This window comes from Bombina bombina, chromosome 5 (assembly GCF_027579735.1).
Source record: "Bombina bombina isolate aBomBom1 chromosome 5, aBomBom1.pri, whole genome shotgun sequence".
Classification (NCBI taxonomy): Eukaryota; Metazoa; Chordata; class Amphibia; order Anura; family Bombinatoridae; genus Bombina; species Bombina bombina.
This window is the reverse complement of record NC_069503.1, coordinates 180342658-180367038: the sequence shown is the minus strand read 5'-3', so window position 1 is coordinate 180367038 and position 24381 is coordinate 180342658. Positions and strand designations below refer to the sequence as shown.

The 24381-nt window shown below is 42.6% G+C and overlaps 1 protein-coding gene across 1 annotated transcript in view; it reads left to right on the top strand.

Moving 5' to 3' along the window:
* The window catches only part of LOC128661412 (histone-lysine N-methyltransferase 2C-like), a 268461-nt gene that overhangs the window by 179879 nt on the left and 64201 nt on the right, over positions 1-24381 (top strand). The window contains exon 2 of the mRNA XM_053715668.1: positions 9422-9510. Within this exon, the coding sequence (XP_053571643.1) occupies positions 9422-9510 (89 nt within the window). The remainder of the gene's footprint in view (positions 1-9421; positions 9511-24381) is intronic.

The following is a 24381-nucleotide window of genomic DNA, read 5'->3' as shown; positions in this document are numbered from 1 at the left end:
ATACATTGGCTTTTAAATTTAAATTAGAACACTTCTGCGTATTACTCAGGGAGGTATTAGCTACTCTGGATGATTGTGACCCCATGGTGGTTCCAGAGAAATTGTGTAAAATGGACAAGTATCTAGAAGTCCCTGTATACACTGATGCGTTTCCGGTCCCTAAGAGGGTTGCGGATATTGTTACTAGGGAGTGGGAGTGAGTGTCCCTTTTGTCCCCCCCCCCTATTTTTAAGAAGATGTTCCCCATAACTGACCCCATGCGGGACTCGTGGCAGACGGTCCCTAAGGTAGAGGGGGCTGTTTCTTCGCTTGCTAAACGCACAACCATACCAATTGAAGACAGTTGTGCTTTTAAAGACCCTATGGATAAAAAGTTAGAGGGTTTACTTAAGAAAATTTTTGTTCATCAAGGTTTTCTTCTCCAACCTATTGCCTGCATTATTCCTGTAACTACTGCAGCTGCTTTCTGGTTTGAGGCGCTGGAGGACTCGCTCCAGACGGAGACCTCATACGACGAAATTATGGATAGAATTAAGGCTCTAAAGCTGGCTAATTCTTTTATCACAGATGCCGCTTTGCAATTAGCTAAGTTAGAGGCAAAAAATTCAGGTTTCGCCATTATGGCGCGCAGAGCGCTTTGGCTCAAGTCCTGGTCGGCCGATGTGTCGTCAAAATCCAAATGATTAAATATCCCTTTCAAAGGAAAGACCCTCTTCGGGCCAGAATTGAAAGAGATTATTTCAGAAATCACCTGGGGAAAGGGCCATGCTCTCCCTCAGGACAAGCCCTTTAAAGCTAAAAACAAAGCTAATTTTCGTTCCTTTCGTAATTTCAGGAGCGGTCCCGCTTCAGCCTCTACAGCTGCAAAGCAAGAGGGTAACGATTCACCGCCCAAAGCAACCTGGAAGCCTTACCAGGGCTGGAACAAGGGTAAACAGGCCAAAAAGCCTGCAGCTGCTACCAAGACAGCATGAAGGGGTAGCCCCCGATCCGGGACCGGATCTGGTAGGGGGCAGACTCTCTCTCTTCGCTCAGGCCTGGGCAAGAGATGTTCACGATCCCTGGACATTAGAGATTGTTTCCCAGGGATATCTTCTAGAATTCAAGGATTCCCCTTATAATGTTACTCTCAATTAATGTTTGTTATATAGAACACAACAGTAGTAAAAATTTGGTTGTTACACTTTATTTATTGAATCAACTACTGACAAGCAGATTCTGAAAAATAAAGTGTTTTATTATTTCAAAATATACAGTCTATATCTTTATCTTATAAACACACACTGTATACCTTTTGACAGAATAATTAAAGTATTGGACAGGGAAATATAAGACCACCTTATGGTAAAAACAGGTTGTTAATAACAACTCTGATTTACAGGTTGTTAAATGAAACAAGCAAGACTGGGCTATGGTAGAAGTAAGGTAAAGTTATTCAGAACACACTCTGGCTCAGCGTGCAGAAAAGTACACAGATCCTGGATTCACACTCAAAGAATAATTTCAGGATGGAGAGTGTAATACTACCTAAATATGTATAATCAAATACTGCAATATTTGTAAGTGGTAGCAAGCTAAGCAGTCAGTAGTAGTATTTGCAGAGAGTGTACCTGAAATTCTGCAGGAGCTGAGAAGTCTGATGGTGGAGCAGGCAGGCAGCGTGTGAATGCTGAATGAGGAGGAAGTGAGCGTGTGAAGTCACCGGCAGAGCTGACAGCCTGGAATGTAGCAGCGGCTGCTGCTGAAGCAGAGAGACACTGAGAGAAGGTAATAAAACTTCCTTTACCCCACTGAGGAATCTTGCAGAGGCATCAAATGAGGAAGTAAGTGAGAGTAGGATCCGGTATTAGGAAATCCAGCAGATATTTCAACCTGTTAGAAAATAAGGCAGAGAGGCTTAGACAACTTGTAATCCAGAGCTTAATACAAGGAGTACTCAGTGGATACTGGAACACAATACCAAGCACTGATTGCAATGTGCTGTGTTGTTTTATAGGAGGAGCAATCAATTAGGAGAAACTTCAGAGTCTCTTAAAGAAACAGTGCTCAACCCTGACACCCCTCCAAGGGGAAGGTTCCACATTTCTCGTCTGTCTACAGACCAGACAAAGAAAGAGGCGTTCTTACGCTGTGTAGAAGATCTACATACGATGGGAGTGATATAACCAGTTCCAATTGCAGAACAAGGATTGGGTTTTTACTCAAACCTGTTTGTGGTTCCCAAAAAAGAAGGAACTTTCAGACCAATCCTGGATCTAAAAATTCTAAACAGATTCCTCAGAGTCCCATCATTCAAGATGGAGACCATTCGGACAATCTTACCTATGATCCAGGAAGGTCAATATATGACTACCGTGGATCTAAAGGATGCGTACCTGCATATTCCTATCCACAAAGATCATCATCAGTTTCTCAGGTTTGCTTTTCTAGGCAAGCATTACCAGTTCGTGGCTCTTCCATTCGGGTTAGCCACTGCTCCCAGAATTTTCACAAAGGTGCTAGGGTCCCTTCTGGCGGTTCTAAGACCGCAGGGCATAGCAGTGGCACCTTATTTAGACGACATCTTAATTCAGGCACCGTCTTTTCAAAGAGCCAAGTCTCACACGGAGATTGTTTTGGCCTTTCTGAGGTCTGACGGGTGGAAGGTGAACATCAAAAAGAGTTCTCTGTCCCCACTCACAAGGGTTCCCTTCCTAGGAACGCTGATAGATTCGGTACAAATGAAAATATTTCTGACAGAGGTCAGAAAGTTGAAACTTGTAACTACTTGCCGAGTTCTTCATTCCATTCCTCGGCCATCTGTAGCTCAGTGTATGGAGGCAATCAGATTAATGTTAGCGGCAATGGACATAGTCCCTTTTGCTCGGATACACCTCAGACCTCTGCAACTATGCATTCTCAAACAGTGGAATGGGGATTATGCAGATTTGTCTCCTCAAATACAGTTGGACCAGGAGACCAGAGATTCTCTTCTCTGGTGGCTGTCTCAGGATCGCCTGTCTCAGGGAATATGTTTCCGCAGACAAGAGTGGATCATTTTAACGACCGACGCCAGTCTGTTAGGCTGGGCTGCAGTCTTGGGACTCCCTGAAAACTCAAGGCTTATGGTCTCGGGAAGAATCTCTTCTCCCAATAAACATTCTGGAACTGAGGACGATATTCAACGCTCTTCAGGCATGGCCTCAACTAGATGCGGCCAAATTCATCAGATTTCAGTCGGACAACATCACGACTGTAGCTTACGTCAATCATCAAGGGGGAACAAAGAGTTCCCTAGCGATGAAGGAAGTAACCAAAATAATCAGGTGGGCGGAGGATCACTCCTGCCATCTCTCAGCAATTCATATCCCAGGAGTAGACAACTGGGAGGCGGATATTCTGAGTCGTCAGACTTTTCAACCGGGGGAGTGGGAACTCCACCCGGAAGTATTTGCCCAGCTGACTCAGCTTTGGGGCATTCCAGAGTTGGATCTGATGGCGTCCCGTCAGAACACCAAACTTCCTCTCTACGGGTCCAGGTCCCGGGACCCCAAGGCGATATTGATAGATGCTCTAGCAGCGCCTTGGGCCTTCAATCTGGCTTATGTTTTCCCACCGTTTCCCCTTCTCCCTCGTCTGGTCGCCAGAATCAAGCAGGAGAAGGCTTCAGTGATTCTGATAGCGCCTGCGTGGCCACGCAGGACTTGGTATGCAGACCTAGTGGACATGTCATCTGTCCCACCATGGACACTGCCAATGAGGCAGTATCTTCTAATACAGGGTCCGTTCAAGCATCCAAATCTAATTTCTCTACGTATGACTGCTTGGAGATTGAACACTTAGTTCTATCAAAGCGTGGTTTCTCTGAGTCTGTTATAGATACTCTGATTCAGGCTAGAAAGCCTGTCACCAGGAAAATCTACCATAAGATATGGCGGAAATATCTTTGTTGGTGTGAATCCAAGGGTTACTCATGGAGTAAGATTAGGATTCCCAGGATATTGTCTTTTCTCCAAGAAGGATTGGAGAAAGGATTTTCAGCTAGTTCATTAAAAGGACAGATATCTGCTCTGTCTATACGTTTACACAAGCGTCTGGCAGAGGTACCAGACGTTCAAGCGTTTGCACAGGCTTTTGTCAGAATCAATCCTGTCTATAAACCTGTGGCTCCGCCATGGAGTCTAAATCTAGTTCTTTCAGTTCTTCAAGGGGTTCCGTTTGAACCTTTACATTCCATAGATATTAAGTGTTTATCTTGGAAAGTTTTGTTTTTGGTAGCTATCTCTTCTGCCCGAAGAGTCTCAGAATTATCTGCCTTACAGTGTGATTCCCCTTACCTGGTGTTCCACGCAGATAAGGTGGTTTTGCGTACCAAACCTGGTTTTCTTCCTAAAGTGGTTTCTAACAAGAATATTAACCAGGAAATAGTTGTTCCTTCTCTGTGTCCTAATCCTCCTTTGAAGAAGGAACGTCTGTTGCACAATCTTGATGTAGTTCGTGCTCTAAAGTTCTATTTGCAAGCAACTAAGGATTTCAGACAAACATCCTCTTTGTTATCTATTCTGGTAAGAGGAGAGGTCAGAAAGCGACTGCTACCTCTCTTTCCCTTTGGCTGAAAAGCATCATCCGTTTGGCCTATGAGACTGCTGGCCAGCAGCCTCCTGAAACTATTACTGCTCATTCTACCAGAGCAGTGGCTTCTACATGGGCTTTTAAAAACGAGGCTTCTGTTGAACAGATTTGTAAGGCAGCGACTTGGTCTTCACTGCATACTTTTTCAAAATTATACAAATTCGATACTTTTGCTTCTTCGGAGGCTATTTTTGTGAGAGAGGTTTTGCAAGCAGTGGTGCCTTCCGATTAAGGTACCTGCCTTGTTCCCTCCCTTCATCCGTGTCCTAAAGCTTTGGTATTGGTATCCCACAAGTAAAGGATGAATCCGTGGACTGGATACACCTTGCAAGAGAAAACAGAATTTATGCTTACCTGATAAATTTCTTTCTCTTGCGGTGTATCCAGTCCACGGCCCGCCCTGGCAATTAAGTCAGGTGAAATTTTTTTGTTTAAACTACAGTCACCACTGCACCCTATGGTTTCTCCTTTTTCTTCCTAACCTTTGGTCGAATGACTGGGGGGTGGAGCTAGAGGGGGAGCTATATGGACAGCTCTGCGGTGTGCTCTCTTTGCCACTTCCTGTAGGGAATGAGAATATCCCACAAGTAAAGGATGAATCCGTGGACTGGATACACCGCAAGAGAAAGTAATTTATCAGGTAAGCATAAATTCTCTTTTTTCTTTTACATTTTGCAAGATGTCTGTCTGATCCTGTCTCAGAAGCTACTGTAGGAACCATGCTGCCTGAACACAGTTCTACCAAAGGAAAGTGTATCTATTGTAAGCAAGCCGAGATTATATCTCTGACTATATTATATAACTGTTGTCATGATAAGCTTTTGTATGCTGATAATGTTTCTATTAGTACTAGTACAGCACCTGTTGTTCCTTCAACATCTATCATACATGATATCCCTGTTGATATGAAAAATGATATTGCTGATGCAATACAGAAGGCTATGTCTGCTATTCCACCTTCTAATAAACGTAAAAGGTCTTTTAAAACTTCTAAAAAAACTGACATTGAAATTGATAAATCTTCTTATCTTTTTAAGATTGAATATATTCGGTCTTTGTTGAAAGAAGTATTGGTTACTTTGGGTATTGAGGAGTCTGATCCTCTTGATAACAAAACTAGTAAATATCTAAATTCTGTTTTTAAACCTTCTGTGATTACTCCTGAGGTTTTTCCTGTTCCAGATGCGGTTTCTGATGTGATTGCTAAGGAATGGTCTAAGCCTGGTGCTTCTTTTAATTCTTATTCTAGGTTTAATAAATTCTATACTTTACCAGTGGCTAATTGGGATTCTAGGGAAAAAGTCCCTAAGGTTGATGGGGCTATTTCTACTCTTGCCAAACGTACTACTATTCCTATGGAAGATAGTACTTATTTTAAGGATCCTTTAGATAGAAAGATTGAAAATTATCTAAGGAAAGCTTATTTACATTCTGGCTATATTCTCAGGCCTGCCATTTCTATGGCTGAGGTTGCGGCTGCATCAACTTTTTGGTTGGATAGCTTAGCACATCAAGAAACAGATCCTGATTTGTCTAGCATTATTATTTTGCTTAAACATGCTAATCATTTTATCTTTGATGCTATTTTTTATATCATCAAGATTAATGTTAAATCAATGTCTTTAGCTATTCTGGCTAGAAGAGCTTTATGGCTCAAATCATAGAATGCTGATATGGTATCTAAATCTAGATTACTATCTATCTTTTGAGGGTAATCATTTATTTGGTTCTCAGTTGGACTCTATTATTTCCACTATCACTGGGGGGAAGGGAGTTTTTTTGCCCCAAGATAAAAGGTCTAAGGGTAAATCTAAAGCTTCATATTGGTTTTGTTCCTTTCGTCATAATAGAGAACAGAAAACCACTCCTTCTCCTAAAGACTCTGGTTCCAATTGGAAGCCATCTTCAAGTTGGAATAAATCCAATCCTTATAAGAAACGAAAGCCAGCCCTCAAGACTGCATGATGGTGCGGCCCTCAATCCAGTTCAACTGGTAGGGGGCAGATTGAAATTATTTCAAAACATTTGGGCAGATTCTGTTCAGAAGCAGTGGATTCAGAGCATTATTTCTCAAGGTTATCAAATAGGTTTCAGAATAAGACCTACTGTGAGAAGATTCTTTCTCTCTCATGTTCCAACAAATCCTGTGAAAGCTCAGGCTTTTCTGAAGTGTGTTTCAGATCTTGAGCTTTCAGCGGTGATTACACCAGTTCCGCTTCAGGAACAGGGTCTGGGATTTTATTCAAATCTATTCATTGTCCCAAAGAAAGAAAATTCATTCAGACCAGTTCTGGATCTGAAGTTTTTGAATCGTTTTGTAAGGGTCCTAACTTTCAAGATGGTGACTATAAGGACTATTCTGCCTTTTGTTCAGCAAGGTCATTACATGTCAATAGACTTACAGGATGCTTATATTTTACATTCCGATTCATCCAGACCACTATCTGTTTCTGAGGTTCTCAGTGCCCTTCTATCTGTAATCAGAGAGCAGGGTATTGCGGTGTTTCCTTATTTGGATGATATCTTGATACTGGCTCAATCTTTTCATTTAGCAGAATCTCGCATGAATCAACTTTATTATTTATTATTATCGGTTATTTGTAGAGCGCCAACAGATTCGGCAGTGTTGTTTCTTCAAAGACATGGTTGGAGGATCAATTTACCAAAGAGTTTCTTGATTCCTCAGACAAGGGCCACCTTTTTAGGTTTCCAGATAGATTCAGTGTCCATGACCCTGTTTTTAACAGACAAGAGACGAATGAAATTGGTTTTAGCCTGTCTAAACCTTCAGTTTCGATCATTCCCTTCAGTGGCTATGTGCATGGAAGTTTTAGGTCTCATGACTGCAGCATCGGACGCGATTCCCTTTGCTCGTTTTCATATGAGACCTCTGCAGCTTTGCATGTTGAATCAATGGTGTAGGGATTAAATCCCAGCATTCTACTCTCTCTTACTTGGTGGTTAAACCATCATCGTATTATTCAAAGGGGCCTCCTTTGTTCGTCCTTCCTGGACTGTAGTCTCAACAGATGCAAGTCTTTCAGGTTGGGGAGCTGTCTGGGGGTCTCTGACAGCACAAGGGGTTTGGAATCCTCTAGAGGCGAGGTTACCCATCAATATCTTAGAACTCTGTGCTATTTTCAGGGCTCTTCAGGTTTTGCCTCTTTTGAAGAGAGAACTTTTCATTTGCTTTCAGACAGACAATATCACAACTGTGGCATATGTCAATCATCAAGGAGGGACTCGCAGTCCTTTAGCAATGAAAGAAATATCACGGATACATTCTTGGTCGGAATCCAATTGTTGTCTCATTTCTGTGATTCATATCCCAGGTGTAGACAATTGGGAAGTGGATTATCTCAGCTGTCAGACTTTGCATCCGGGGGAGTGGTCTCCATCCTGATGCATTTTGTCAGATTGCACAGATGTGCGATCTTCCAGAAATTGATCTGATGGACTCCCATCTAAGCAAGAAACTTCCCAGATACCTTTCCAGGTTCAGGGATTCTCAGGCGGAGATGGTGGATGCGTTAGCAGTTCCTTGGTCTTAATTTGGTTTTGAAGGTTTTGCAGGCTCCTCCTTTTGAGCCTATGCATCATTTGGATATTAAATTACTTTCTTGGAAAGCATTGTTCCTTTTGGCTATCTCTTCTGCTAGAAGAGTTTCTGAATTGTCTGCTCTCTCTTGTGAGTCTCCTTTTCTGATTTTTCCATCAGGATAAAGCTGTTTTGCGGACTTTGTTTAAATTTCTTCCTAAGGTTGTGAGTTCTAACAACATTAGTAGGGAAATTGTTGTTCCTTCCTTGTGTCCGAATCCTAAGAATTCGCTTGAAAAATTGTTACACTCCTTGGGTGTGGTAAGGGCTTTGAAATACTATGTTGAGGCTACTATGGATTTCAGGAAGACTTCTAGTCTATTTGTTGTCTTTTCTGGTTCTAGGAAAGATCAGAAAGCCTCTGCCATTTCTTTGGCATCTTGGTTAAAGCTTTTGATTCACAAGGCTTATTTGGAGGCGGGACAGTCTCCGCCTCAGAGAATTACAGCTCATTCTACTAGATCAGTTGCCACTTCTTGGGCTTTTAAGAATGAAGCTTCAGTTGATCAGATTTGCAAAGCAGCAACTTGGTCTTCTTTGCATACATTTACAAAATTTTACCATTTCGATGTATTTGCTTCTTCAGAAGCAGTCTTTGGTAGAAAAGTTCTTCAGGCAGCTGTCTGTTTGATTCTTCTGTTTATAAGAAGAACTTATTTTTTGGATTTAATTTCTCAGCGGAAATAGCAGTTTTTTATTTTATCCTTCCCTCTCTAGTGACTCTTCTGTCGATTTCAACATCTTGGGTATTTTATCCCATACGTCACTAGCTCATGGACTCTTGCCATTTACATGAAAGAAACCATAATTTATGTAAGAACTTACCTGATAAAATTATTTATTTTATAATGGCAAGAGTCCATGAGGCCCACCCTGTTTTTGGTGGTTATACTTTTTGTATAAAAGCACAATAATATTTTCCAGTTCCTCTTTTTTTGTATGCTTTTTTACTCCTTTTTACACCTGACTACTTGGCTATACGTTAAACTGAAGTATGTGTGTGGTGTGAGGTGTATTTATAGGCATTTTGAGGTTTGGGAAACTTTGCCCCTCCTGGTAGGAATGTATATCCCATACGTCACTAGCTTATGGACTCTTGCCATTATGAAAGAAATGAATTTATCAGGTAAGTTCTTACGTAAATTATGTTTTTGTTTAATTTTATTAACTTTTTTAAATTTTTTTTTACTAATGTATCTTTGTTTCTTCTAGGCCTCGAAACAGAGGAAAAACTTCATTGGAGGATGAAGATAGCATGGATGGGCTGGAGGCAGCAGAAAGTGACAACTCTGCAGACACAGGTGAGCTATCACACCGGTTTATACTTTGAATGGTTATCTATTTTAAGAGTAGAGAAATACAAGATTATAGGTCGGATTTTTGTTCTAGGGTTGTTTTTGTAGGAAAATCCAAGTGCTTGAGTGTCTTACTATCCTTTAAAAGGACATTATATGGGGTCGTGTCTGGGCAGCAATGGCGCTCAGTCGCATTTTCAGAGGCTCCTGCTCAATCTAGCTGAATCTACTGCTTGCTTTTTGATTATCTACACCTTCTACTTAAGTGTTTAGCTGGGACAAACAAACCCTCACTTGTGGTACAAGTGGAGGCTATTTAATCAATTTACACTTGTCTAATGACCCGGGTACTTCAGTCACAATAAGAACTGTTTCCTATATTAACGCCTATCAGCATAGCGGAGCTACATACAACCATTTGCTCTCTACTTCAAGACCTGAAGGCCAAAATAGATAGCAAGTTTGATTACCTTGTTTATATCTGCAAATCACTGAGGGGCCATGACTACTCCTTACCAACCGGGTACTCGCCTAATTCTGGCGACACAATCACATCTTCATCTTCTCAAAATATAGATATGACGCTGACACAGATTCCGATTGAGGAGCTAGAAGAAGCCGGCATAGCTCAACAATACAGGAGGAATGAGAACAGTCAGCAGACCTTGCAGCACATACTGGTGAATCCTAAACTGATCAGGCTCTTTGATGGCGCCGGGGGGAGGGGGGGTGTGGCCGACCTCCCCGGCGGTTGTGAAGATCTGACACCACATACCAGTTGGTCTAAGAATGGTCCGCATATTTCAGGATCAACACACAAGGATTTCTTTACCCCATGGATCGAGGAAGCCAGATCAAGTCTGTAATTACAGAGGATATACTTGCATACTTTGCATCTATATTTTTACCCCGGCAAACGAAACCTGGTAACAGCTTAGATCAGAATATGTTGGACACTCAACAGAAGCCCCCTTGGATTAAGAGGGATTGTGTGGGATGAGAGACACACGACTACAATGGTTTTCTACATCACTCTCTAGGATAGTAGAATATAGCTTGTCCCCTATTGATATAGTGACAGGACCACTTATTGAGAGTTCTCAAATTTCATAATTTCATTACCAGGTTGGTTGTGGAGGGGAGAGATATGGTCCGTGTAATATGGTTTGTGTACAGTATGTTTAGGTTTTGTATAATCCTGGCTGTCAATAAGTATTCACCTCATTTAGTCATATATGGGTTTAATATAATAGATGGAGTCATACAAGTTACTTACCATATGTTCATATATGCAAGAACGTATTTACGTTATATAACACACTAATAAATAACTCTAATGTGAGCATACCATGCTGATTGCGGGGTGGAGAAGCACAGTTTACAGAACCCCTTTTGTTACTGTTTATCTCTCTAACTTTGCTGTTCAGAGTCCTCCTGTGTTAGCTAGGAGAGACATACAAGTTACTCGGTGGGCTCATATAAGTTGGACTAATAGGGGGCCTGAAATGAAGATATCTATTTTATTATATATATGTCTTGTTTTGTCTTCTCAAAAACCCAGCCAGTGGTAAAGTTAATATTGGGTTTAGATTACCTCCCGTCTTTACACATTAAGAAGCTACTCAATATATATATCCATCTCAGCTATGAGATCTTGCAGCCTCTTATAAAAAAAAAATAGTAATAGCTCTATCTGGGATGATTCAGATGAAAATACCAATGTTACTTCCTTTTACATATACTAATAATATTGAGACATGAGTTAGTCTGTTCTATATGATTCCTTTGTATGGTTAGTTTTATTGGCTTGCTTTATACCCCAGTACTGTTCACTCTTTACTTGATTACAGGTTTGAGATTTTCTTGAACTCCACACCCTCCTTTACTAATATTTATTAAACAGTTTGCATGTAATTCTCATTATATAAAGTATTATGGATCAATGAGCCAATATTATTTTAATTGTAATGCTGATCCAAAAGTGACTCTGTATTATGCAAACCACGTTTTTACCCATAACATTATTACTTATCTACTTGCATATAACCCACTGTTAATTTTATCTACATTATCAGTTGCTAATTTATATATATATATATATATATATATATATAGATATATATAGATATATATAGATATAGATATATATAGAGAGAGAGATACACAGTTGTATGCAAAAGTTTAGGCACCCCTGACAATTTCCATGATTGTCACTTTGGATCAGTAATTTCATTTTGATCTATCAAATAACTGAAGGACATAGTTAGTTCAGTAGTAAAATGAGGTTTATTGAATTAACAGAAAATGTGCAATATGCATCAAAACAAAATTAAACGGGTGCATAAATTTGGGCACCCTTGTCATTTTGTTGATTTGAATACATGTTAATACCTCGCACTGATTAATTGGAACACACAATTGGTTTGGTGAGCCCATTAAATGACCTGAAACCAAAGATTGTTCAACATTATGGTTTTAGTGGAAAGCTACAAAAAGATATCGCAGAGATTTAAGCTGTCAGTGTCCACTGTGAGGAACATAGTGAGGAAATGAAAGACCACAGGCACAGTTCTTGTTAAGGCCAGAAGTGGCAGGCCAAGTAAAATATCGGAAAGGCAAAGGATGGTGATAACGGTCAAATACAGCCTACAGACCACCTCCAAAGACCTACAACATCATCTGGCTGCATATGTTGTCACTGTGCATCATTCAACAATTCAGCGCACTTTGCACAAGGAGAAGCTGTATGGGAGAATGATGCGGAAGAAGCCTTTTCTACACACACGCCACAAACAGTCGCTTGAGGTATGCAAACACACATTTGGACAAGCCAGCTTCGTTTTGGAAGAAGGTGCTGTGGACTGATGAAACAAAGATTGAGTTATTTGGTCATAACAAGGGGCGTTATGCATGGCAGCAAAAGAACACAGCGTTCCAAGACAAACACTTGCTACCCACAGTAAAATTTGGTGGATGTTCCATCATGCTGTGGGCCTGTATGGCCAGTGCCGGTGCTGGGAATCTTATTAAAGTTGAGGGTCGCATGGATTCCAGTCAATATCAGCAGATACTTGAGAATAATGTTGAGGAATCAGTCACAAAGTTGAAGTTACGCCGGGGCTGGATATTTTAACAAGACAAAGACCCAAAACACTGCTCAAAATCTACTCTGGCATTTATGCAGAGGAACAAGTACAATGTTCTGGAATGGCCAATCCCAGTCCCCAGACCTGAATATCATTTGAAAATCTGTGGGGTGATTTGAAGCGGGCTGTCCATGCTCGGCAAACATCAAACCTGACTGAACTGAAGATGTTTTGAAAGGAGGGATGGTCCAAAATACCTTCATCCAGAATTCAGAGACTCATTACAGGCTGTTATTTCTGCTAAAGGAGGCTCTACTAAATATTGATGCAATATTTCTGTTGGGGTGCCCAAATTTATGCACCTGTCTAATTTCGTTTGGATGCATATTGCACATTTTCTGTTAATCCAATAAACCTAATTTCTTCTATAAGGTACGACGAGTCCACGGATTCATCCTTTACTTGTGGGATATTATCCCTCTGCTAACAGGAAGTGGCAAAGAGCACCACAGCAGAGCTGTCTATATAGCTCCTCCCTTAGCTCCACTTCCCAGTCATTCTCTTTGCCTACTCTAAGTACTAGGAAGGGTAAATTGAAAGAGGTGATAAAATATTAGTTTTTAATTTCTTCAAGCAAGAGTTTTTGGTTTTAAATGGTACCGGTGTGTACTATTTACTCTCAGGCAGATGAAGACTTCTGCCTGGAGGATGAGGATCTTAGAGCATTTGTAACTAAGATCCAGTGCAGTTCCCACAGAGGCTGAGGAGTACAGGAAACTTCAGTGTGAGGAACGTTTTCATGCTATATAGCAGTGAGGTATGTTCAGTCAATTTTTCTGGAGAGACTGTGTATTTCAGAAAGGCTGACAGTATCCCCATGAGGGTAAGGGTAAGCAGTAATCCTAAGAGCTATAGAAAGGCATTACTAAGCTTGCATAAGGGGCTAATTAAAAAATGGTTGACACTGAGTTTTGAATGTTTGTGGGCAAACGTTTTATGAACTGGGAGTGCTGTTAACGTTTTTGTGGGCAACTTTATTGAGGATACACTTGGCTTATTTCTCCTACATTTGTGTATCCGGTCCATGGCTTCATCCTTACTTGTGGGATATTCTCAATCCCTACAGGAAGTGGCAAAGAGCACACAGCAGAGCTGTCCATATAGCTCCCCTCAGGCTCCGCCCCCCCAGTCATTCTCTTTGCCGCTCTAACTAGTTGCATCTCCACGGGGGTGGTAAAGAGTATGTGGTGTTAGTTGTAGTTTTTTATTTCTTCTATCACGAGTTTGTTATTTTAAAATAGTGCCGGCTTGTACTATTTACTCTGCAGCAGAAAGTGATGAAGATTTCTGCTAAGAGGAATATGATTTTAGCACCAGTAACTAAAATCCATGGCTGTTCCCACGCAGGACTGTTGAAACCAGAGAACATCAGTTGGGGGGAACAGTTTGCAGGCTTAACTGCTTCAGGTATGATCAGTCATTTTTCTAACAAGACCATGTAATGCTAGAAGACTGTCAGAAATTCCCTCTGGGATAGGTAAGCCATTTTTCTTAGACTCAGTATGAAATGATGGCTTATATTTAGGGCTCTATGCTGGTTGACACTAATTGTGGGCTTAATCGATTGCTTTTCTCCAACATAGGTGTGTCCGGTCCACGGCGTCATCCTTACTTGTGGGATATTCTCTTCCCCAACAGGAAATGGCAAAGAGCCCAGCAAAGCTGGTCACATGATCCCTCCTAGGCTCCGCCTACCCCAGTCATTCTCTTTGCCGTTGTACATGCAACATCTCCACGGAGATGGCTTAGAGTTTTTTAGTGTTTAACTGTAGTTTTTCATTATTCAATCAAGAGTTTGTTATTTTCAAATAGTGCTGGTATGTACTATTTACTCAGAAACAGAAAAGAGATGAAGAATTCTGTTTGTATGAGGAAAATGATTTTAGCAACCGTAACTAAAATCCATGGCTGTTCCACACAGGACTGTTGAGAGCAATTAACTTCAGTTGGGGGAACAGTGTGCAGTCTCTTGCTGCTTGAGGTATGACACATTCTAACAAGACGATGTAATGCTGGAAGCTGTCATTTTCCCTATGGGATCCGGTAAGCCATGTTTATTACGATCGTAAATAAGGGCTTCACAAGGGCTTATTTAGACTGTAGACTTTTCTGGGCTAAATCGATTCATTATTAACACATATTTAGCCTTGAGGAATAATTTTATCTGGGTATTTTGATATAATAATATCGGCAGGCACTGTATTAGACACCTTATTTCTTAGGGGCTTTCCCAAAGCATAAGCAGAGTCTCATTTTCGCGCCGGTGTGGCGCACTTGTTTTTGAGAGGCATGGCATGCAGTCGCATGTGAGAGGAGCTCTGATACTTAGAAAAGACTTTCTGAAGGCGTCATTTGGTATCGTATTCCCCTTTGGGTTTGGTTGGGTCTCAGCAAAGCAGATACCAGGGACTGTAAAGGGGTTAAAGCTTAAAACGGCTCCGGTTCCGTTATTTTAAGGGTTAAAGCTTCCAAATTTGGTGTGCAATATTTTTAAGGCTTTAAGACACTGTGGTGAAAATTTGGTGAATTTTGAACAATTCCTTCATGTTTTTTCGCAATTGCAGTAATAAAGTGTGTTCAGTTTAAAATTTAAAGTAACAGTAACGGTTTTATTTTAAAACGTTTTTTGTACTTTCTTATCAAGTTTATGCCTGTTTAACATGTCTGAACTACCAGATAGACTGTGTTCTGAATGTGGGGAAGCCAGAATTCCTATTCATTTAAATAAATGTGATTTATGTGATAATGACAATGATGCCCTAGATGATTCCTCAAGTGAGGGGAGTAAGCATGGTACTGCATCATTCCCTCCTTCGTCTACACGAGTCTTGCCCACTCAGGAGGCCCCTAGTACATCTAGCGCGCCAATACTCCTTACTATGCAACAATTAACGGCTGTAATGGATAATTCTGTCAAAAACATTTTAGCCAAAATGAACCCTTGTCAGCGTAAGCGTGGCTGCTCTGTTTTAGTTACTGAAGAGCATGACGACGCTGATATTAATATCTCTGAAGGGCCCCTAACCCAATCTGAGGGGGCCAGGGAGGTTTTGTCTGAGGGAGAAATTACTGATTCAGGGAACATTTCTCAGCAGGCTGAATCTGATGTGATTACATTTAAATTTAAGTTGGAACATCTCCGCATTTTGCTTAAGGAGGTATTATCCACTCTGGATGATTGTGAAAATTTGGTCATCCCAGAGAAACTATGTAAAATGGACAAGTTCCTAGAGGTGCCGGGGCTCCCAGAAGCTTTTCCTATACCCAAGCGGGTGGCGGACATTGTTAATAAAGAATGGGAAAGGCCCGGTATTCCTTTCGTCGACCCCAGAAAGGACTTATGGCAGTCAGTCCCCAAGGTCGAGGGAGCGGTTTCTACTTTAAACAAACGCACCACTATACCCATAGAGGATAGTTGTGCTTTCAAAGATCCTATGGATAAAAAATTAGAAGGTTTGCTTAAAAAGATGTTTGTTCAGCAGGGTTACCTTCTACAACCCATTTCATGCATTGTCCCTGTCACTACAGCCGCATATTTCTGGTTTGATGAACTGATAAAGGTGCTCGACAGTGATTCTCCTCCTTATGAGGAGATTATGGACAGAATCAATGCTCTCAAATTGGCTAATTCTTTCACGCTAGACGCCACTTTGCAATTGGCTAGGTTAGCGGCTAAGAATTCTGGGTTTGCTATTGTGGCACGCAGAGCGCTTTGGTTAAAATCTTGGTCGGCTGATGCGTCTTCCAAGAACAAGCTACTAAACATTCCTTTCAAGGGGAAAACGCTGTTTGGTCCTGACTTGAAAGAGATTATCTCTGATATCACTGGGGGTAAGGGCCACGCCCTTCCTCAGGATCGGCCGTTCAAGGCAAAAAATAGACCTAATTTTCGTCCCTTTCGTAAAAACGGACCAGCCCAAAGTGCTACGTCCTCTAAGCAAGAGGGTAATACTTCTCAGGCCAAGCCAGCTTGGAGACCAATGCAAGGCTGGAACAAGGGAAAGCAGGCCAAGAAACCTGCCACTGCTACCAAGACAGCATGAAATATTGGCCCCCGATCCGGGACCGGATCTGGTGGGGGGCAGACTCTCTCTCTTCGCTCAGGCTTGGGCAAGAGATGTTCTGGATCCTTGGGCGCTAGAAATAGTCTCCCAGGGTTATTTTCTGGAATTCAAGGGACTTCCCCCAAGGGGGAGGTTCCACAGGTCTCAGTTGTCTTCAGACCACATAAAAAGACAGGCGTTCTTACATTGTGTAGAAGACCTGTTAAAAATGGGAGTGATTCATCCTGTTCCATTAAGAGAACAAGGGATGGGGTTCTACTCCAATCTGTTCATAGTTCCCAAAAAAGAGGGAACGTTCAGACCAATCTTAGATCTCAAGATCTTAAACAAATTTCTCAAGGTCCCATCGTTCAAGATGGAAACCATTCGAACTATCCTTCCTTCCATCCAGGAAGGTCAATTCATGACCACGGTGGATTTAAAGGATGCGTATCTACATATTCCTATCCACAAGGAACATCATCGGTTCCTAAGGTTTGCATTCCTGGACAAACATTACCAGTTTGTGGCGCTTCCTTTCGGATTAGCCACTGCTCCAAGGATTTTCACAAAGGTACTAGGGTCCCTTCTAGCGGTGCTAAGACCAAGGGGCATTGCAGTAGTACCCTACCTGGACGACATTCTGATTCAAGCGTCGTCCCTCCCTCGAGCAAAGGCTCACACGGACATCGTCCTGGCCTTTCTCAGATCTCACGGCTGGAAAGTGAACGTGGAAAAGAGTTCTCTATCCCCGTCAACAAGGGTTCCCTTCTTGGGAACAATTATAGACTCCTCAGAAATGAGGATTTTTCTAACAGAGGCCAGAAAAACGAAACTTCTGGACTCTTGTCGGATACTTCATTCCGTTCCTCTTCCTTCCGTAGCTCAGTGCATGGAAGTGATCGGGTTGATGGTAGCGGCAATGGACATAGTTCCTTTTGCGCGCATTCATCTAAGACCATTACAACTGTGCATGCTCAGTCAGTGGAATGGGGACTATACAGACTTGTCTCCAAAGATACAAGTAAATCAGAGGACCAGAGACTCACTCCGTTGGTGGCTGTCCCTGGACAACCTGTCACAAGGGATGACATTCCGCAGACCAGAGTGGGTCATTGTCACGACCGACGCCAGTCTGATGGGCTGGGGCGCGGTCTGGGGATCCCTGAAAGCTCAGGGTCTTTGGTCTCGGGAAGAATCTCTTCTACCGATAAATATTCTGGAACTGAGAGCGATATTCAATGCTCTCAAGGCTTGGCCTCAGCTAGCGAGGACCAAGTTCATACGGTTTCAATCAGACAACATGACGACTGTTGCGTACATCAACCATCAGGGGGGAACAAGGAGTTCCCTAGCGATGGAAGAAGTGACCAAGATTATTCTATGGGCGGAGTCTCACTCCTGCCACCTGTCTGCTATCCACATCCCGGGAGTGGAAAATTGGGAAGCGGATTTTCTGAGTCGTCAGACATTGCATCCGGGGGAGTGGGAACTCCATCCGGAAATCTTTGCCCAAGTCACTCAGCTGTGGGGCATTCCAGACATGGATCTAATGGCCTCTCGTCAGAACTTCAAAGTTCCCTGTTACGGGTCCAGATCCAGGGATCCCAAGGCGGCTCTAGTGGATGCACTAGTAGCACCTTGGACCTTCAAACTAGCTTATGTGTTCCCGCCGTTTCCTCTCATCCCCAGGCTGGTAGCCAGGATCAATCAGGAGAGGGCGTCGGTGATCTTGATAGCTCCTGCGTGGCCACGCAGGACTTGGTATGCAGATCTGGTGAATATGTCATCGGCTCCACCTTGGAAGCTACCTTTGAGACGAGACCTTCTTGTTCAGGGTCCGTTCGAACATCCGAATCTGGTTTCACTCCAGCTGACTGCCTGGAGATTGAACGCTTGATTTTATCGAAGCGAGGTTTCTCAGATTCTGTTATCGATACTCTTGTTCAGGCCAGAAAGCCTGTAACTAGAAAGATTTACCACAAAATTTGGAAAAAATATATCTGTTGGTGTGAATCTAAAGGATTCCCTTGGGACAAGGTTAAGATTCCTAGGATTCTATCCTTCCTTCAAGAAGGATTGGAAAAAGGATTATCGGCAAGTTCCCTGAAGGGACAGATTTCTGCCTTGTCGGTGTTACTTCACAAAAAGCTGGCAGCTGTGCCAGATGTTCAAGCCTTTGTTCAGGCTCTGGTTAGAATCAAGCCTGTTTACAAACCTTTGACTCCTCCTTGGAGTCTCAATTTAGTTCTTTCAGTTCTTCAGGGGGTTCCGTTTGAACCCTTACATTCCATTGATATTAAGTTATTATCTTGGAAAGTTTTGTTTTTAGTTGCAATTTCTTCTGCTAGAAGAGTTTCAGAATTATCTGCTCTGCAGTGTTCCCCTCCTTATCTGGTGTTCCATGCAGATAAGGTAGTTTTACGTACTAAACCTGGTTTTCTTCCAAAAGTTGTTTCTAACAAAAACATTAACCAGGAGATTATCGTACCTTCTCTGTGTCCGAAACCAGTTTCAAAGAAGGAACGTTTGTTGCACAATTTGGATGTTGTTCGCGCTCTAAAATTCTATTTAGATGCTACAAAGGATTTTAGACAAACATCTTCCTTGTTTGTTGTTTATTCAGGTAAAAGGAGAGGTCAAAAAGCAACTTCTACCTCTCTCTCTTTTTGGATTAAAAGCATCATCAGATTGGCTTACGAGACTGCCGGACGGCAGCCTCCCGAAAGAATCACAGCTCATTCCACTAGGGCTGTGGCTTCTACATGGGCCTTCAAGAACGAGGCTTCTGTTGATCAGATATGTAGGGCAGCGACTTGGTCTTCACTGCACACTTTTACCAAATTTTACAAGTTTGATACTTTTGCTTCTTCTGAGGCTATTTTTGGGAGAAAGGTTTTGCAAGCCGTGGTGCCTTCCATTTAGGTGACCTGATTTGCTCCCTCCCTTCATCCGTGTCCTAAAGCTTTGGTATTGGTTCCCACAAGTAAGGATGACGCTGTGGACCGGACACACCTATGTTGGAGAAAACAGAATTTATGTTTACCTGATAAATTTCTTTCTCCAACGGTGTGTCCGGTCCACGGCCCGCCCTGGTTTTTTTAATCAGGTCTGATAATTTATTTTCTTTAACTACAGTCACCACGGTACCATATGGTTTCTCCTATGCAAATATTCCTCCTTAACGTCGGTCGAATGACTGGGGTAGGCGGAGCCTAGGAGGGATCATGTGACCAGCTTTGCTGGGCTCTTTGCCATTTCCTGTTGGGGAAGAGAATATCCCACAAGTAAGGATGACGCCGTGGACCGGACACACCGTTGGAGAAAGAAATTTATCAGGTAAACATAAATTCTGTTTTTAGCATGTTTTTGGCTATAAATAAGGTGTTCTTTAAAACACTTTTGGGGTTTAATTTGCGCCTGGCACTTAGACACCTAATCTAGTCAGAAAGGCCCCTCCACTGTGGAATGAAGAGGGAGGAGGCCTCATTTTCGCGCCTCAATTGCGTAATGTTTTTTGACTAGGCAGTTCATGCAGCTTCACGTGGGGAGTCCAGAGGCTCAGAAAAGGACTCCAGAGAGGCTTATTTGCTACCAAAATAATCCCTAAGGAAGGTAAAGGCCACAGTGGAAGCTGTGGCAGGGGACTGTACTGTGTTAACCGGTTAATAACTGTTATTAGCTCCGGTTTGGGCATTAAGGGGTTAATTGGTCTGAAAACTTGTGTGTAATCTTTTCAAAGCATTAAGACAATGTGGTGAAAATTTCATTAAAATCGGATGTTTATTTGATGGTTTTTTGATGTTTCAGTAATAAAGTGCACTTTTATTATTTAAAGAGACAGTAACGTTTTTGTCAAAAATAATTTTTATTGCATTGAAGTTCTGTTTATGTCTGTCAAACATGTCTGAACCTTCAGATAGCCTATGTTCTGTATGCTCAAAGTCCAAGGTGGTTCCCCCATTAAATTTATGTGTGAAGTGTGCCTTAGCGTCCAAGCAGCTTAAGGACCATACAATCACACTTAAAAATATAGCCCAAGATGATTCTTTAGCTGAAGGTAGTGAAGATAGCTCGCTATCCTCTCCTTCTGTGTCAATACCAGCTATGCCCGCGCAAGCGTTGCCCAGTACATCTAGCGCACCAATTGTGATTACTATGCAACAGTTAGCGACAGTAATGGATAATTCTCTTTCAGCATTTTTATCTAAACTGCCAGCTTTTCCTAGGAAGCGTGATTGCTCAGTTTTAAACACAGAAAATGAGCAAGCTGACGCAGAGGATAATTTATCTGAAGTGCCCTCACATCAATCTGACTTGGCGTGAGGGAGTGCCTGTCTGAGGGAGAAATTTCTGACACAGGGAAAGTTTCTCAGCAGGCAGAGCCTGATGCCATAGCATTTAAATTTAAGCTAGAACACCTCCGCACCCTACTTAAGGAGGTCCTAGCTACACTTGATGATTGTGATCCTTTGGTGATCCCTGAAAAATTGTGTAAAATGGACAAATTCTTAGAGGTCCCAGTACACACTGATGCATTTCCGATACCTAAGAGGGTGGCGGATATCGTGACTAAGGAGTGGGAGAAGCCAGGTGTACCCTTTGTTCCCCCTCCTATATTTAAGAAAATGTTCCCAATTTTTGACCCTAGAAGGGACGCATGGAAGACCGTCCCTAAGGTAGCGGGGGCAGTTTCAACGCTAGCTAAGCGCACGACTATACCAATAGAAGACAGTTTCGCTTTCAAAGATCCGATGGATAAAAAATTAGGTTTACTTAAGAAAATTTTTGTTCAACAAGGTTTTCTTCTACAACCAATTTCTTGCATTATTCCTGTAACCACTGCAGCTGCTTTTTGGTTTGAGGAATTAGAAAACTCTCTCCAGAAGGAAACTTCTTATGATGAAGTCATGGATAGAATTCACGCCCTCAAGTTGGCTAATTCTTTCATTACAGATGCCGCTATGCAGTTAGCTAAATTAGCGGCGAAAAATTCCGGATTCGCAATAGTAGCGCATAGAGCGCTTTGGCTAAAATCGTGGTCGGGGGATGTGTCGTCCAAAACAAAATTGCTTAATATTCCTTTCAAGGGTAAGACCCTATTTGGGCCAGAGTTGAAAGAAATTATTTCAGATATCACTGGGGGAAAGGGCCATGCTCTCCCACAGGATAGACCTTTCAAAGCTAAAAACAAGTCTAATTTTCGTTCCTTTCGCAATTTCAGGAACGGACCGGCTTCTACCTCTACAGCCACTAGGCAAGAGGGTAACGCACCCCAGCCCAAACCGGCATGGAAACCAAGGCAAGGCTGGAACAAGGGTAAACAGGCCAAAAAGCCTGCTGCTGCTACCAAGACAGCATGAAGGGGTAGCCCCCGATCCGGGACCGGATCTAGTAGGGGGCAGACTTTCTCTCTTTGCTCAGGCCTGGCGAGAGATGTTCTGGACCCCTGGGCACTAGAAATTGTCTCTCAGGGGTATCTTCTAGAATTCAAGGACCTTCCTCCAAGGGGAAGGTTCCACATGTCTCGCTTATCTTTAGACCAGATAAAGAGACAGGCATTCTTACATTGCGTAGAAGACCTTTTAAAAATGGGAGTGATACACCCAGTTCCAACAGCAGAACAAGGACTGGGATTTTACTCAAACCTGTTTGTAGTTCCCAAAAAGGATGGAACTTTCAGGCCAATTCTGGATTTAAAGATCCTAAACAAATTCCTCAGAGTTCCATCATTCAAAATGGAAACCATTTGGACAATTTTACCAATGATCCAGGAGGGTCAATATATGACTACCGTGGACTTAAAGGATGCGTACCTGCATATTCCTATCCACAAAGATCACCATCAATTCCTGAGGTTCGCCTTTCTGGACAAGCATTACCAGTTTGTGGCTCTTCCCTTCGGATTGGCCACTGCTCCCAGAATTTTCACAAAGGTGCTAGGGTCTCTTCTAGCGGTGCTAAGGCCAAGGGGCATTGCAGTAGCACCTTACCTAGACGACATTCTAATACAAGCGTCGTCCTTTCACAAGGCAAAGGCTCATACAGGCATTGTTCTAGCCTTTCTAAGGTCCCACGGGTTGAAGGTGAACATAGAAAAAAGTTCTCTGTCCCCGTTCACAAGGGTTCCCTTCCTGGGAACAATAATAGACTCGGTAGAAATGAAGATCTTTCTGACAGAGGCCAGGAAGTTAAAACTTCTGAACTCTTGTCGAGTTCTTCAATCCATTCCTCAACCCTCCATAGCTCAGTGCATGGAGGTAATAGGACTCATAGTTGCAGCAATGGACGTGGTTCCATTTGCTCAAATTCATTTAAGACCATTGCAACTGTGCATGCTCAAACAGTGGAATGGGGATTATGCAGATTTGTCTCCCCAGATTCAAATGGACCAGAAAACCAGAGACTCAATCCTCTGGTGGTTGTCTCTGGATCACCTGTCTCAGGGAATGAGTTTCCGCAGACCGGAGTGGATCATTGTCACAACCGACGCCAGCCTCCTAGGCTGGGGCGCGGTCTGGGAGTCCCTGAAGGCTCAGGGTCTATGGTCTCGGGAAGAATCTCTTCTCCCGATAAACATTTTGGAATTGAGAGCGATATTCAATGCGCTCCAGGCATGGCCTCAACTAGCGGAGGCCAAATTCATCAGATTTCAGTCGGACAACATGACGACACTGGCGTACATCAATCATCAGGGGGGAACAAAGAGTTCCTGGCGATGAGAGAGGTATCCTTAATCATCAAATGGGCAGAGGATCACTCTTGCCATCTATCAGCAATTCACATCCCAGGAGTGGACAACTGGGAAGTGGATTTCCTGAGTCGTCAGACTTTCCATCCGGGGGAGTGGGAACTTCACCCGGAGGTTTTTGCCCAGTTAACCCAACTATGGGGCATTCCAGATCTGGATCTGATGGCGTCACGTCAGAACTCCAAAGTTCCACGTTACGGGTCCAGGTCCAGGGATCCCAAGGCGACATTGGTAGATGCCTTAGTAGCGCCTTGGTCGTTCAATCTAGCTTATGTCTTTCCACCGTTTCCCCTTCTCCCCCGGCTTGTAGCCAGGATCAAGCAGGAGAAGGCTTCGGTAATTCTGATAGCTCCTGCGTGGCCACGCAGGACTTGGTATGCAGACCTGGTGAATATGTCACCTTCTAATTCAAGGTCCATTCGAACATCCAAACCTAGCTTCTCTGCAACTGACTGCTTGGAGATTGAACGCTTGATTCTAGCTAAGCGTGGGTTTTCGGAATCCGTTATAGATACCCTGATCCAGGCTAGAAAGCCTGTCACCAGGAAAATTTACCATAAGATATGGAGGAAATATCTTTGTTGGTGTGAATCCAGAGGTTACTCATGGGGTAAGATTACGATTCCAAGGATTCTTGCCTTTCTCCAAGAAGGATTGGAGAAAGGTTTGTCAGCTAGTTCCTTAAAAGGACAGATTTCCGCTCTGTCGGTTTTGTTACACAAGCGTCTGGCAGCGATGCCAGATGTTCAGGCGTTTGTACAGGCTTTAGTCAGAATCAAGCCTGTCTATAGACCTGTGGCTCCTCCATGGAGTCTAAATTTAGTTCTTTCAGTTCTTCAAGGGGTTCCGTTTGAACCTCTACATTCCATAGATATCAAGTTATTATCTTGGAAAGTTTTGTTTTTGGTAACTATTTCTTCTGCTAGAAGAGTTTCTG